At 39.6% G+C, this 16,577-nt stretch overlaps 1 protein-coding gene across 2 annotated transcripts in view; it reads right to left on the minus strand.

Moving 5' to 3' along the window:
* LOC146005339 (retinaldehyde-binding protein 1-like) overlaps positions 1-16,577 on the minus strand; it is a 36,232-nt gene that overhangs the window by 3,689 nt on the left and 15,966 nt on the right. For both annotated transcript variants that reach the window (XM_083144515.1, XM_083144516.1), the window contains exons 4-7: positions 14,695-14,845; positions 12,153-12,346; positions 8,739-8,849; positions 124-271 (exon numbers count right to left, since the gene is read on the minus strand). In XM_083144515.1, the coding sequence (XP_083000641.1) occupies positions 124-271; positions 8,739-8,849; positions 12,153-12,346; positions 14,695-14,845 (604 nt within the window). The remainder of the gene's footprint in view (positions 1-123; positions 272-8,738; positions 8,850-12,152; positions 12,347-14,694; positions 14,846-16,577) is intronic.

A 16,577-nucleotide genomic window follows, 5' to 3' on the forward strand; every position in this document is an offset into this window, starting at 1 on the left:
GGAATGATACTGGAAATATGATATCTGGTTGTTATTTCTGAATAATCTTCTGAATAAATATATGACTTATAAGTATTAAATAAAAAATAAACATATATGAATATAAATCGGAATGAACAACACCTTTTAATGCCTCCTCCGATTCGACCATTAGATCCAGAAGCCAATCATTGCTGAATCCTGGATCGGATCCTCCGTACTCCTCGGGCAGGATGTCTGCTGGCTCAATGTGCTTCTTCAAGGCGCCCAGCTCTGATCCATGGATGAATAACTGCAAGAAATTAAATCCGTTGATCATACGAAAACAATGACAACCAGAGGTCAAGTTATCAACCACATTGGTGTGTGCTTCATTTGCAATGTCAAGATTAAGAGGAGAAAAAAACAACGTAAGCAGGTGATACATTACTCAATGAATCATAAGATCTCATTGAATGTTACCACTTAGTGGAGGTACGAATTTTGTAAGAATTCTGTAAGAATTTTGAGGCCAGATAATTGTACTTTTCTGATGACTGCCACAGATATCAAGAAATATTTGAGAGTAGCTAACGAGAATCTCTGGAAGTTGCTACAAGCATTTCCCGAATATCAATTAATGGAATTCCTGCATTCTTAGATTTATTACTCAAAGAGACTTCGGTAAAATACTCTCCTTAGGCCTTATGTTAGCTATTGAAAAATGTGTCGGAGTGGGAAAAATAGATTTCTTGTAAAATCTCCCATGTTAGAACAATTCCCTAGACTTCACTGAAAAAAATATATATTTCACAAAATGTTTATGGAACTTCCTTTCCGAGGTCATGTCGATGTAGATGTAAAGTAATGAAGTAAATATGCACGATAATAGTGGCAGACGCAGAGTATAAATAATAAAAACTTTCACATTTATTACGTTGTTTAGCAAGGTCGTTGGTCAATTCAGGGGAGATTGTCAATACTATGAAACCTAAAACTGACGGTCATTTGTTCTTGTATTGAATTGACTTCCTTTTTTAAGTTTACTTTATTCACAAAAAGGCTAATCGGGACTGGACCTACAGTTTAAAGTGGAAACCGAACCACTGTGCCACGTGCCTTTTGATTACAAGGAGATGACGTTGCTACTCACCCATTTTTGTAAGATACTAGCTGATTGCCCGATTCCGTGCTCGTGGCGAACGTGCTCGTGGCGAACGTGCTCGTAGCGAACACGTGCTCTTAGCGAACACCGGAAGGGAAGGATTTGCAGGTGCGTGCTGTTAGCGAACACCCAAACGTGGCCTGTCTTGTTTGTCCTTGAAAGTGGTCAACATGCAAGTGTTGCCAGTGATACCTTATAATCATTTTCTGTTTGAAATGAGCTAAATGAAGGATCCTCAACAATTTAGGTTAACTACATGAAAGTTTTTGTTAAAATATTGATATATTTCATCTTCCTTAAAATCAAATTTTACGTAGGAAATGTAATGTTTCTCAACCTAGGTTACTTTTTGTACAAAGGACAACTTCCTAAGACATTTGTAAATGTTATTATCAATTTTTAGTTGTTCCAAAGCTGTTTTTATCCGGGTGTCGGTGTTCATGTAAGTCTTCTTCCTTTTACCGCTAGAGACTCCCAAGTTCTACCTGCCTAATTTGGAACATGGCAAGTATCGCTTCCACTTTCAGTTTGATTAATAAGTGGAATATATTCGGAGTTTTCATCCTGATAGTGGCATTGAGACGATGGTGCAAACCTGAAATGGCAAATACCCAATTAAACTGTTAGCTATATATTTTTAATATAAGTGTGCGCAGGTTAGAACAATAATGTCATGGATAAAAATGAATTGAAATTAGAACCGAACGTAACCTAACCTTAAACTTTTAACCTTTCCTTAAGTAAAACTACGTCTTTTGTCTTCAGTAACCCCTTACACTTCATTTTCTTCATTTTCTTCTCTTTCTCCACGAAAGTTGGCTTATCACTGGGAACACTTGCATGATGACCAGTTTCAAGGACAAATGAGACAGGACAAGTTTTCGTGTTCGCTAACAGCACGCACCTGCAAATCCTTCCTTAACTGTGTTCGATATGAGCACGTTCGCTAACTGCACGGCACCGATTGTCCGGCGTTGCCCGGGTATTTATTTATCTTAATGTTTTATTAGACAGGAATATAATGAATTTGTAACTGTAGTGTAAAACGAACTTGGAGTTGAACTGCATTGGGTGTGTTCCTATTCATCTCAGCGGCCCCGAAAACTATGGATTCCACACTAATATCGGTCATTTTTATGCCACCCCCTTCCCACCACCACTCCTAGGGGTGTCAGGGGTGTCTTGGAGTTGAATGGCATTGAGAGTGTCATTATTTATTTCAGCGGCCCCGAAAACTATTGATTCCACACACATATCGGTCGTTCTACATGTCACCCCTTCCCACCCTCACCCCTTGGGGTGCGAGGAGTGTCTTGGAGTTGAACAGCTTTGGAAATGCCACTATTCATTTTACCGACCCCGAAAACTATTGATTCCACACACATATCGGTCGTTCTACATGTCACCCCTTCCCACCCTCACCCCTTGGGGTGCGAGGAGTGTCTTGGAGTTGAACAGCTTTGGAAATGTCACTATTCATTTTACCGACCCCGAAAACTATTGATTCCACACACATATCGGTCGTTTTACATATCACCACTTCCCACCCCTTACCCCTACGGGTGCCAGAGGTCTCTTGGAGTTGAACGGCATTGGGAGTGTCACCATTCATCTTAGCGACCCCGAAAACTATGGATTCCACACAAATATCGGTTGTTTTCGATTATTTTACATGCCACCCCCTTCCCACTCCCACCACTGGGGGGGGGGGCAGGGGTGTCTTGGAGTTGAACGGCATTGGGAATGTCACTATTCATCTCAGCAACGCCGACAACTATGGATTCCACACTAATATGTGTCGTTTTCGAATATTTGTAAATGTCACCCTCTTCCCACCTCCACCCCTAGGGGTGCCAGGTGTGTGTTACCGGCACAGCATTTCTTTCCAGATTGTAAGTCATACGTGTACCAAGTTTGGTCATCGTGAATGTCACCAATTAGCTTAGAGACTCCGAAAACTATGGATTCGACACTAATCTAGGTCATTTGTGGCATTTTATTTTTCACCCCCTCTCACCCCATCCCAACAGGTGATGAACTTGGAGTTGAACGGCATTCGGAGTGTCACTATTCATCTTAGCGACCCCGAAAACTATGTATTCCACACTAATATCGGTTGTTTTCGATTATTTTTACATGTCACCCCCTCCTACGCCCATCCCTTGCGGTGCCAGGGGTGTCTTGCCCCCAGTATTTCTTTCGAGGTTGCAAGTGATACGCGTACCAAGTTTGGTTGAAATCGCTCCAGGCGTTCGAGAGTTATGCCGGAACAAACACACATACACACATACACACATACATACACACGTACATCCATTTTTATACAGGGTGTTGCAAAATACCTGTTACAACGCTTGGGAGGTGATTCGACAAGTAAAATCAAGGAAAAAATGCCATGTGAAAAAATGTCGAAATCGGCACCGTTTTCGAGTGACAGGCGTGCGAAAATCGCCTCACACCATGTTTATAGCATAATAACTCAAGAAGGAAGAAATATATCAATGTCGGAATAAAATAATACAAACAAAATCGTACCTGGCGAATAAAATGGTGCATCAATTGAGGCCCAGTGTAAATTGCGCAAGGGGACTCTCAAAGAAAGTGGGGAATCCCCTGATGGAAAATACAAGAAATTTACTACTATCTTCTACATAATGTTGAGATCGGAATGTAGCCAGTAAAAAATGGCGACGTATGTCCACATGTCCCACTACTGCTGGGACAACGTCCCACACTCGGGAAATAGGAAATTCACTCGAAAATGACGCTATGCCGTCAAATTACGCACAGATTGATTTCAGCTAATTGATACAGAATGCCCCACTAGAGGCGCTGGGAGAGTAGGTCCCCTGTCACGTATTAGTGTTGGTGGATACTACGTAGAGAGTGTAGTCTACCGTTGTTTTTCCTCTTTTGTTCTGCGTCTCGCAGCGTGGAGTTTAGTCTGGCGTGTGTGTATGGTTGAATTGCGCCAAGGAATAGTGTACGTAGAGTACGTATTCTCGTGTTCTTTCTCGGTTTGCAAAAACTGCGTGGACACCTGTGTGACATTACGTGGGTGCTAATCACGGTAGTTGTGATCCGTCACTCGAAGGGAAAGTGCCCCTGTTGATGGGCAGTTCTCGAACAGGACACTGGTGGAGTGCTCTACCCACGAGCTTGCTGGTATGCATCTCGTTTATGGAGAGGCAAACCGAAACAGCCGTGAAGCACGGCGTTCGTATCACGAACGTTTTCCCAATAGGCGGTTACCAGCACATGCACTCTTTCAAAGACTTGATGCTCGACTGCGTGAAACTGGATCTCTACTGCCCCGTAGGTGGGATTGTGGAAGACCCCGCACTGTGCGCACTGTACAATTTGAAGAGGACGTGTTGGACGCGATACGAGACCGTCCTGACACCAGCACACGTGTCATTGCTCGTACTCAACAAACCCACCATAGCAATGTGTTCCGCGTTCTTCGAGAGGAGGGATTGCACCCATACAAATTGCATAAGGTGCACCACATACTGCCCACGGACTTTCCCCTACGCATGGATTTCTGCCAATGGTACGTGCAACAAACTCTTTCGATTCCAGAGTTCCCAACAATAGTTTTGTGGACCGATGAGGCAATGTTCACCAGGGACGGCATGTTCAATAGCCACAACAGCCACGTCTGGGATATGGACAATCCGCATGCAATCATTGTGCGCCATCATCAACATAGGTTCGCAGTGAATGTGTGGTGTGGCGTAGTAGGTGACCACTTGATAGGCCCGTACATTTTGCCATCTACTTTGTGTGGTGGGAATTATCGGGTGTTTCTACATGACGTATTACCTGAACTTTTGGAAAACGTGCCACTGGCAGGTAGACAACGTATCTGGTTTCAACACGACGGCGCCCCCGCACATTTCGACCGGGGAGCCAGAGCCTTACTCAACGATATTTTCGGCGATCGTTGGATTGGCAGGGGTGGACCTTTACCGTGGCCACCTCGTTCCCCCGACCTCACACCACTGGATTTCTTTGTGTGGGGAGAAATGAAAAGGCTCGTGTATGAAACCCCTGTGGAAAGTGCTGAGGATCTCGTTGCTCGTGTTAGTGCCGCTGCTGGGACAATTGGTGACATGCCAGAGGTATTTGCACGTACCAGACAATCAGTGCTTCGCCGATGCCATCTTTGTCTTGAAGTCAATGGCGGACATTTTCAACAACGTCTCTGAGTATACCGGTGTTTGTGTGAGCCCCTATCAGCACCACATAGTGTCCTTTAGTGAAAGGTACGAGTGAAGATGCTGGATATCGCTGTACTTCATACCGTCGATCAGCATGTGCGGAGGTTGTGCGCTTCTCAGTGGAATCCCTTCCAGATGTGCTGTGCCTGGAAATGTTACATGCCATTGTGTGCGTTTTCTCGCCATTCTCCGTCTTCATTCCTTCGAGGATTACCCACTTTCTTTGGGGAGCTCTCTTGTAGTATATGTACAGCCTAACGACATGTGGCCATTGTTTAACTTTTGTTTTTCGTACTGCAAAGTAGTGTGTCAACATTAAGGGATTGAAAACGTTTTTTTATGATTTTCCCGTATTTTTTTCCATTTGGGATGGTGTCCCAGCAGTAGTGAGACATGCGACAAATTGGTTTCTTTTCTTCTTCGTACCGCAATGTGAACCGTGTACAACAGGAGATTTGCAGTTATTTTCCTATTTCCCGGGTGTGGGACGGTGTCCCAGCAGTAGTGGGGCATGTGGACATACGTCGCCATTTTTTACTGGCTACATTCCGATCTCAACATTATGTAGAAGATAGTAGTAAATTTCTTGTATTTTCCATCAGGGGATTCCCCACTTTCTTTGAGAGTCCCCTTGCGCAATTTACACTGGGCCTCAATTGATGCACCATTGTATTCGCCAGGTACGATTTTGTTTGTATTATTTTATTCCGACATTGATATATTTCTTCCTTCTTGAGTTATTATGCTATAAACATGGTGTGAGGCGATTTTCGCACGCCTGTCACTCGAAAACGGTGCCGATTTCGACATTTTTTCACATGGCATTTTTTCCTTGTTTTTACTTGTCGAATCACCTCCCAAGCGTTGTAACAGGTATTTTGCAACACCCTGTATATTAGATACCCTTTATCCGTAGTATCCCCTGTTTTTCACTATTTTCTCAATTATCTAATTTATTTACTATCTCTATGTTCTATGTAATCTGAATGGCACAAACACAAACATCCATGTCCGAACCTGTATTCAAACCCACGATCCCTAATATTGTAGCGCGCTGTGCTAACCAGTCCGCCACATAGGTTGACTACGATCGTGGAGGCCGATTTGTTGCTCTTCAAATAGCGAATGATATATATCTCGACGATGAGGATGCGTGATGAATAAATGATGAAGGGACGCCTGCAATGAACACCCATGCACAGGTCGGGTCTCGAGCCCGTGAACTTCGGCGGTGATATTAAAATATTGTAAATGAAGAGAAAGTTACTATATTTGAAATACGAGATGCACACCAAAAGTACGTGCCGTTTTGTTCTGAAGTCAACATTTCTTCTCTTTTCAGGGAAATAACTATGGCATCGGAGACTTCCATCCTTCGTCTTCAAGCAATGTGAGTTTTGTGTGCTAGGTGGCAGTAGTTGAGTGACAGTGCCTGAAGGAGTAAGACGTGTTTCTGATACTGCCTTGGGAAATGGAATTTGCACTTGAAGAGCAACGGGTAATTGTGAAATTCCTTACCGCAGCTGGACGTTGTGCAGCCGATATTCATCGCCAACTGGAGGCCGTGTGTGGTGATAGTGCTCTTGCAGAAAACACTGTTAGGAAGTGGGTGCATGAGTTCAAAGATGGACGAACGAGTGTGAAAAACGAGCAGAGGTCTGGACGTCCGAAAACAGCATCAACTGATGCTAACATTGACCGTGTTGAACATTTTATCATGGAAGATAGGCGTGTCACCATGCAGGAGATTTGTGATACCCTGGGGCTAACAATGGGTACAGTAGAACGAATGATCACGAAAGATTTGTGCCTAAAGAAAGTTTCCTCTCGCTGGGTTCCACGATTGCTTAGTGACGATCAAAAAGATGCTCGCGTTCGATCCAGTGTTGCAAATTTGACACGATTCAGAAGGGAGGGACACAATTTTTTGGACAGTATTGTGACAATGGATGAAACACAAATTCCATTATTGAATCCAGAAACAAAAAGACAGTGGATGCAGTGGAAACACACGGATTCACCACCCCCGAAAAAATTTCGTCAGGTTGCATCAAATGACAAAGTGCTATACGCAATCTTCTGGGATTCCCAGGGAGTGATATTGTCTCATCCAGTTCCCAAAGGTCATACAATTACGGGCGAGTATTTTCGTAAACTTTTGGATACAGAATTTTTGCCGAAATTGACTATGAAACGACCACAAATGGCTAATGGCAATTTCATTCTCCACATGGACAATGCACCGCCACATCGTGCTAATGTTGTGACCTCATTCTTGGCTGACCACGGTATTGAACTTCTGACACATCCACCATACTCACCAGATTTAGCCCCGAGTGACTTCTGGTTGTTCCCAAACCTCAAGAATTCTCTTCGTGGACGCCATTTTGCCAATAGATCATCCCTGGGAAGTGCTGTTTTCCAGTATCTAAAACATACCTCCAAATATGACTATGCCACATGCTACACAAAATGAACTGAGCGATGGCAACTATGTATCAATAAAGAGGGAGAGTTTGTTGAAAAATAAACACAGGTTATTTCATTGTATTTCATTTTTCTTGAAAATTAGAACGAAACGGCACGTACTTTTGGTGTACACCTCGTAAACATCACAAGGAAGGTTTTAATATAGCGGATTTAGAAAAGAATATTCCTATGTTACGCACACTCCCCATGTTGTAAAACTCTCTCCAAACTTCTGTCGAGAATAAATTTTCTATGTGCAGGGAACTAAACACCCAGCAATTTCAGGAAAATAGTAACGGATCTTGGCCCTTGAAGGGTTCTTGCTTTAAGAATTGTATGTAGAATATTTGAATGTCTCTACTCAGAATACCTTGAATGGCACAATGCACGCATATTCGTCTTCAACTACACCAAATCTTTGCATGGTACGCTGCCAGGTGCTCATATCACGAGGGTATTCTCAAAAACTTGTTTTGCTTTATGGAAATGTATGAAATCTGTGAGATCTGGTGTTTGTGCCTTTGCATCATAGGACTATACTCTGCTTCGAGTTATGAAATGTAAAAGCAAACAGATGTGAATGAACTGTGTAAGGCACTGCTTTGAGTTAGATATTAATTAAAATGCTTTTATTGGATATTGTTATTGGTCTTACTCGTACTATTTACCTTCAATTATAATGTTCCGTTAAATGTCAAGCTAAGCTGTTTTGAAACATTTTTATCATATTCGTAGCAAAGTAATGTCCTTTACCACAAACATAATCTCTGGATATTAATGCATCTGTATGTCAGCCTCAGAGATATTATCTTTAATTCTAGACAAACGTTGGATGACTAAAAAACTTTTTAAAGTTATTATACAATATTTGGAGCCTCAACTATGACATACACACATACACACCTTTCTGACTATAAACTCACCTTCTCCAGCTTTTCCTTCGATAAAAATGGTGTAATGAGCCGAAGCGCAGTGTAGAAATAGAAAGGCGTATTCACTACATGGACAGCTCTGATATGGACGGGATATGTGTTCTAAAATGAATGAAATATATATTAATCTGCACAATTGTCTATTTAGGTAACATTGCATTTGAGCATTATTATTATAATTAACAAGACGTAAAACCTTAAATTATAGACTGGAACATACGAGACAGAAGTATTCTATACTCAATTCTATTGCTTCACGAATTGCTGCAGTTCCGTCATAGACCAGAACAAACAGAAAATATATGAATAAATTAAGCAAAGCCATATTTTTATTGAGATGGTCAAAATGTTATTCAGTTTACGCGCTAAAAGTATACAAAATTCTACTTGAACTTATGTGTAAATATGCTTCCCCTTCCCACATGTGAGATAAATAATTATTTTAGTGAATGAAGCAAAGGCAATTACAGAAATTATACAGGGTGTTTCCGTGACCATGTTACAAACTTTCAGGGTCGATGGAAGTGAACAAAAGCATCAATATGAGATAAGTAAACTCTGTTCGGAAACGTCTCGTTCAAGTTTCAATCATCGGCTATAAAGGCATAATATATATTTTTTCTATCATTCGCATGTGCCTAACGTTACATAAATGTATTATGTGTAACCAACGTTCCCTAAGAACACCATAACATGATAACCTTGCTCCAATAGCAAATTATATGATGGGACTATACATATGAAAATGATTTGTAGAAACAGAAACTTTCATGTTGCAACGCCACCGTCAGTTTGAATTTATCCAAATTTAGTTTATTCAAAGATAGTATAACATGTTAATCATACCCATATAAGCAATTGGAAAAAGAAAGAAGAAACTTTATTGCCTACCGTATTATTTTCTTTGTATTGGACGTTGTACAAATTTAAATCTCTGTTATACAGGGTGTCCCATGTAACTTGACAAATCGAAATATCGCGATAAATATGCATCGAACGAAAAAAATGTTCTATATGAAAGTATGATAGTATTGTGGGGGCAAGTCACCTATGCTACAATGAACCCACCCAGCCACCCCGGGTTGGGGATGGAGCAGGGGACAACCTTGAAATGTTAAAAGGGAACCTCTATTTCTTATTGCAGATACGAATTCAACGTCTGAAAATACATAGGTCATGTACGACTCATTTTGTTCCATTCGTGATAGATAACGCGCTACGTGTTGGTTGTGTCTCGCAAATGCAGTGGCTGGCAAGTGTGTGAGAAGGGATACTGTGGCCTAGAAGCATTGTTTGGTTTGGTTTGATTTGGTGTTTTAAGTCCACTTTATGCACAGTAAGGCTAATCGGGACTGGACCTACAGTTTAAAGTGGGATCCGAACCACTATGTGCCTCCACCGGGTATCGAACCCGGGACCCCTTGATTACAAGGCAACGACGCTACCACTGCGCCATCGGGGAGGCCCTAGAAGCATTGTGTTCGCGCTCTGAGTAGTCAGTGATTGTATGGTCAGTGCAGTGTGACCGCAAGGAGTCGAACGACATAGTTAAATGGGGTATTCAACATCGTAGATTATCAGTCTCCCCGATGGCGCAGTGGTAGCGTCGTCGCCTTGTAATTAAGGGATCCAAGGTTCGATACCCGGTGGAGACAGAAGTGGTTCGGATCCCACTTTAAACTGTAGGTCCATTCCCGATTAGCCTTACTGTGCATAAAGTGGACATAAAACACCAAATCAATCAATCATCTATCCGTAGAGGAAAACATTGATATGATCCTTTTTTATGGTGAATGCAGAAGGACCATCAACGATGTTGTGAACCTTTATGCGGAACGTTTTCCTGACAGGCTACGAGCTTGTTCTTCGTTTGTTCGAGTTGCCAAACAGTTTCATGCCCAAGGAAGTGTAAAACCTAGAAAAAATAGGATTCGTAGAGCTACTGCCACTGGAGAGCATAATCAAGTTGCAGTCCTAGCCACGGTGGTTCATAATGCCCAGGCGAGTACACGAGTAATATCATCGTAGTCAGGAATTTCTCGCAATAGTGTTTGGAGAATATTGAAACGTCACAAGTTTCATCCCTATCACTTGACTATGCATCAGGAACTTCCTGGCGACGATTTTCACAATCGAGTGGTGTCTTGTGAATGGGCACGTGAACAAATACTAGTCTACCAGCAGTTCATTCCTAGAGTACTTTTATCCGACGAGTCAACCTTCACAAACCACGGCCAGCTTAATCGTCACAACATGCATTTTTAGAGTGTGGGGAACCCACATTGGTTGCGTGAAGTTGAACGTCAACGTCCCTGGTCGGTTAACGTGTGGTGTGGAATCATGGGCGACAAACTGATTGGTCTCTATGTTATTGACGGTACTTTGGACGGGCACAAATATCGAACGTTTATGCATGAGGAATTACCGACATTGCTTGACGACGTAACCTTTGCACTGCGACATCACATGTGGTTCCAACATGACGGGTGTTCAGCACACAATACAATAGTAGCACGGAAGGAATTAAACCGCATGTACAATGATCGTTGGAACGGTAGAGACGGTACGGTACAATAGCCTGCTAGATCGCCAGACCTTACGTCGCCGGATATCTTTTTGTAGGGATATATAAAATGTCGTGTTTATGAAGATGTGCCAACAACCCGCTCAAACATGATCAAATGAATAAAAAATACTTGCGCACAGATTGATGCAGATACACTTTCGTGTCTTCGTCGCCTTGTAATGAAGGGGTCCCAAGTTTAATACCCGGTGGAGGCACATAGAGGTTCGATCCCACTTTCAACTGTGGGTCCAGTCCCGATTAGCCTTACTGTGCATAAGGTGGAATTAAAACAACTCAATCAATCAAGCAGATAGACTTCTGCATTATGTTTAATGATTTGAACTAAGGATCAACAAATGCATTGAATTTCGAGGACATCATTTCGAGCATTGCATGGAAAAATTGCATCTAGCACTCCGATGGTGAGAGGCGAGGGGACTCACCCAAAACAAGCACTCCGATGGTGAGAGGCGAACGGACAGCGCTGTTTATATATCACAAATGGAACAATATGTGTCGGACAAAACCTACGTATTTTCGTACGTCGAATTCGAATCTGCAATAATAAATAAGAGTTCCTTTCTAACATTTCAAGGTTGCCCCCTGTCCACCCCCGGGGATGGCGGGGTTGTTTCACTGTAGAGTACTTGACTTGCCCCCACAATACTATTATACTTTCATATGAAACATTTTTTCGTTCGATGCATATTTCTCACGATATTTCGATTTGTCAAGTTACATAGGACTGTATATTCGACTTGTCTAATTATTCCATTTTATTTCTGAAACCAAATATTACTCATTTACTTCAACTGTGTTATAATAAGTAAAAATCTTACCAGCAAAACTTGGCAGAGTACTTTCACGAATTTTAAAGTCACATTTTTCATGTGGGACAAATTCAAATCGGCACAGTCTAGGACAATACACACTCCACCAATCTGGAAGGTTTGATCAAACAGCAGGCAGTCACTAGCAGTGAACATCGATCTCCACATTTGATCTGCATTATACTTTGAAAAGTCATACTTTCCTGAAACAATGTTTAAAGGAATATGTTTTAATTTCAAATAACATACATGTTATATCTGTCCATGATATTACATTTTAATTTATTATCACTTTTTTTCAGAAGGCAAGAACTGTCATTAATAGATTGAATTCATTTGATAATTTTAATGACCAGGCTAGGATTTATATGTAAATACATACCTTTAGTTTGACGAATTACTACTGAAATTTTGTAACATTTTTACAAATAATTTAAGACACATTTTATTGTCAATGTTTTTATATATTTCTTCTTCTAATACATAAGTTTACATATTTAAGTAAACGTACTTAATGTTACATATTTAAACAGGTTTATTTCATATATTGTTTATATTTCATAATTTTGTAATTGTTCAAAAGAAATATATATATATATATATATATATATATATATATATATATATATATATATTAACGAATTTAATTATTTATCATAAATACAGTGTAAATCTATAAATACATATAATATGCTTGAGAAATGTACATAGGTTACACAGTGATAATAAGTTTAAAAACTATATATATCGAATATTTAACCAGAATTTCCCATATTATTTACTTTATGGTTGTTACAATTAAATGTATTATAATTTTTGTGGATCAGTACCAAACCAGAGGTAAATAATGTCATTACCCTAACTGAAAATGAAGCTGTGAATGCCTGAGGCATTATAATTTCTGTAACATACCATCCACGAGGTTACAACTGCGCTTAGCCTGTGTAAAAAGCATTGTCTAATTTAAGTTCACAGAAAGTTGAAATTGGTCATGTTCCTTTTGCGTTCTTAATATGTAGGTAAAACTACTGTTCGGGTCAAAACAAACTTTCAAACTCAGAACGAGACAAGCCACAGACCTTACAGCCTTGCGAAATCCATGCCCAGATTTTCGTTGGGCTATTGGAAATCATTCCTAATTATCAGTTTGCCATTGTTCTGTGATTAAACACTAATAGAACCGAACCTGTCACTGTGATGTTATTGATAGTATAATGTTGACCATGTTAATTTTACTCCACAGCTTCCGCTTTCCGGGACCTTTAATAAATATGGTCGCTCTGCATTTCTAGAAATTGTTAAACTTTTATCCCAACTTCTAAAGATGCTTCAAAGGATTGCTACTATATGTACGATCAGCGGTCAGTTTGAGGTGTACAATTTTTTAGGCTTGCATTTGTAAACTATAGCGTATTAAATGTGCAAGTGAACCTATGTTCATTATCGCTCGTTGTTCTTTGTCTCTCTAATTAACTCTCTAGCCTTCTTAAACCCGAAGGTTCGTGGCTGCAGCAACACAGGCCTTCCATCTGTCCCTATCCTGAGCAAGATCTATATACTCTTTTTCATCCCTACCGATTTCCTTTAGGTCCATCTCAACGTTGTCCCTCCATCTTCGTCTTGGCCTTCCTACAGGTCTCTTACCATCAGGTTTCCCAACAAGAATCCTGTAAACTCCTCTTTCCTCTCCTATTTGTGCCACATGGCCTGCCCACCTAAGTCTTCTTGATTTAATCATTCTAATAACATCTGGACATGAATACAAATTATGTAGTTCTAAATTATGTAACCTTCTCCACTCACCTGTCTCCTCATCCCTTTTAGGTCCAAATATTTCCCTAAGGATCTTATTTTCAAATACTCTCAATTTATATTCCTCTTTCAATGTAAGGGACCAAGTTTCGCATCCATATAATAATACAGGCAAAATTACTGTTTTGTATATTTTAACTTTTACTTTCTTAGATATTAAATGAAAGAAGACAAAAGTTTATGAATAGAAAAGTAAAATGCATTTCCGGAATTAAGCCTGCTTTTTTATTTCCTCTTTAATATCATTTTCATTTGTTAGTATTATTCCTAAGTACTTGAATTTAGAAACTGGTTCAAACGAGTTGTTATCAATAAATAGATTTTGATTATTACCTAACATTGTTCTTTGTCTAACAGACGTTATTTTCAAATTGAGTGTTTTATTCAGATCAAAATGGCGTGCCTCAATTCGGTGAAGTTTGATACATAAGATGGTCTATGTACATGCTCTTCAATATTGTCGATATTACACCCATCAACATTATACAAAGGGGTTCACGACCTAGAAAATGTCTCGGGGGGGGGTATTATCTAATTAGCAGAAGAATTGGCTGCAACTTCTGTGGCGAAAAGAAATCAGAGCCTTTCCTTGCCTTGCCTTTCCTGCAGTTACATATGTCAGGTAATTATGTATTATTATTCACTTCCAGAATATATATATATATATTAGAGTCCCTTCATCGGAAACAATTCAAGATTACAGTTAAGATTACTGATACCATTTCCTGAATTTACTTACCGAGTTTCAGGATGGAAACTGTTCTTCCTAGTTTGTCTTTCTTCGATAGGGTTTTGGACACCCCTGCGTGGAAGAAATCTCTGTTTTCCGAAACCAATAAAGGTTGGAAACACTCAGGATATTCATCTCTATATGCATAGAATTTCTGTAACTGTAAAAAATTTAAAAAAATAGGAAACTAATACTTGAAGCTAGTACGTCATAGAAAGTTACTCTATGATACAGTATTAGCAAAACTAATATGATTCCTTTTTACTGCCTTCGAAGATAAACAATATGGAACTATTGTGTTACAAAAATAATAAGAATTAAAGCGAAAATAATAATAATAATAATTAATTACAAGCTCTCTACTGTTGAACACAAAATTGTTTCGTTTGAAAAGTTCTTGAATGTTCAAAAAATAACTGCGGCAATTAAATCGTCAATATCTTTATCGACCGGGAAACATTCATGACATACCTACAATCGTGCTAAGTATAGTCGCTAATTGCCACATAGTTTATTTTTAAAATAATTAAATATATTACGTAATCGCAGAAAGCCAATTTTTTCTAATCTAGGAACATGTTATGTAACGAAATTAAGTACACTACAAAAGTCAATGTTTACCATTTGTTACAAAGAAAAAGTTCGAAAAGAGTATAAGAAAAACACAATTCCTAGAAAATGTATAACTTTAAATATCCTTCCCTTCGTGTCTGATTCCCATGTAGAGCAAGTAGAAAGTTATCGGTTTCTGATTCTAAGATATCTCATATCTATAGTTCAAATCACAAACCCTGACACCTTCTGTAAACAAAACCACCTGCATGCAGAAAGCATTGCAAACTCATAGAAGTAAAATAATCCACACGAAAATCCAGCGTTGTTACAGGATTCATTACGTAAGGTAAAACAATGGCAAATTTGTAGTATGGGATACGCTGCCGCAAATGACGTCTCACTTTAAACCCAATGCTCTTTCTTTTTTTACTTATTGCTTCACCTTTATGGTTAACTCTTTGCACCAGTAATCATTTCCCATAAATTTGGCTCCTTTCTTTGAATATATTTTACTTGCATTTTTTAGACAAAATGATATAACATGGAAACGTATATTTCTAAGGATGATATAGATAGGAGTGTATTTGAAATTTGTTTGTAGATTTTATGTAAATTGTATCTTATGTAAATAAAATATATAATGGGCATAAACAGCCATATGCATTGCTGTAAGTCCAATAAATATATTGATGATGATCAAAAGAAGACAAAAAGTTCGTAAATTTATTGCGGTTGGAAACTTTGACAAGCATCCTAATAACGATTTTTGTTCCGCCAAATATAGTGCACTTCGTAAAATAACTTGGTGACATGGCAAGGCAAGATAAGTGTGAACATTTTGTAGTAATATAACTTTCAATGAGCTTAGAGATTTGTGTACATAATGATATTTTAAAACATTGGTTATTTTCTAAAAATAATCATGTGAACAGCAAGGAAGTAGTGCAACTTAGTAATATTGCCTGACTTAGCCTTAGAAAAATAACATGCCGAGTTCTATGCGTGAGGGAAAGTCTCCGTGTTCTCCGAGCTTGTTTTCAAAACACCAGCAAGGACAGCCTTTGAAAAGGGGTGAGAAACAGATTCTACTCAATATTTATGTAACGTTCTGTCAGTAGTATCCTGAGAAACCAGTAAATGAAATGGTTAAGTTGGTATCCCGGTGCAGTGGTGTGTCAGTGTCTGCAGTTTTAAGGGTTATGAAAGAGAGAATGACCGGGAGAGTAACAATGTATGCGGCTGCATATTCGTCAGATGTTTTGAGAGCGGGTTCTCACATTCAGAGGCTCTTATATAAAATGAATAGGTGCGGCGAACTATGAGTGTAACCGCAGATG

This window comes from Lepisma saccharinum, chromosome 23 (assembly GCF_977018435.1).
Source record: "Lepisma saccharinum chromosome 23, izLepSacc3.1, whole genome shotgun sequence".
In the NCBI taxonomy this organism is placed as follows: domain Eukaryota; kingdom Metazoa; phylum Arthropoda; class Insecta; order Zygentoma; family Lepismatidae; genus Lepisma; species Lepisma saccharinum.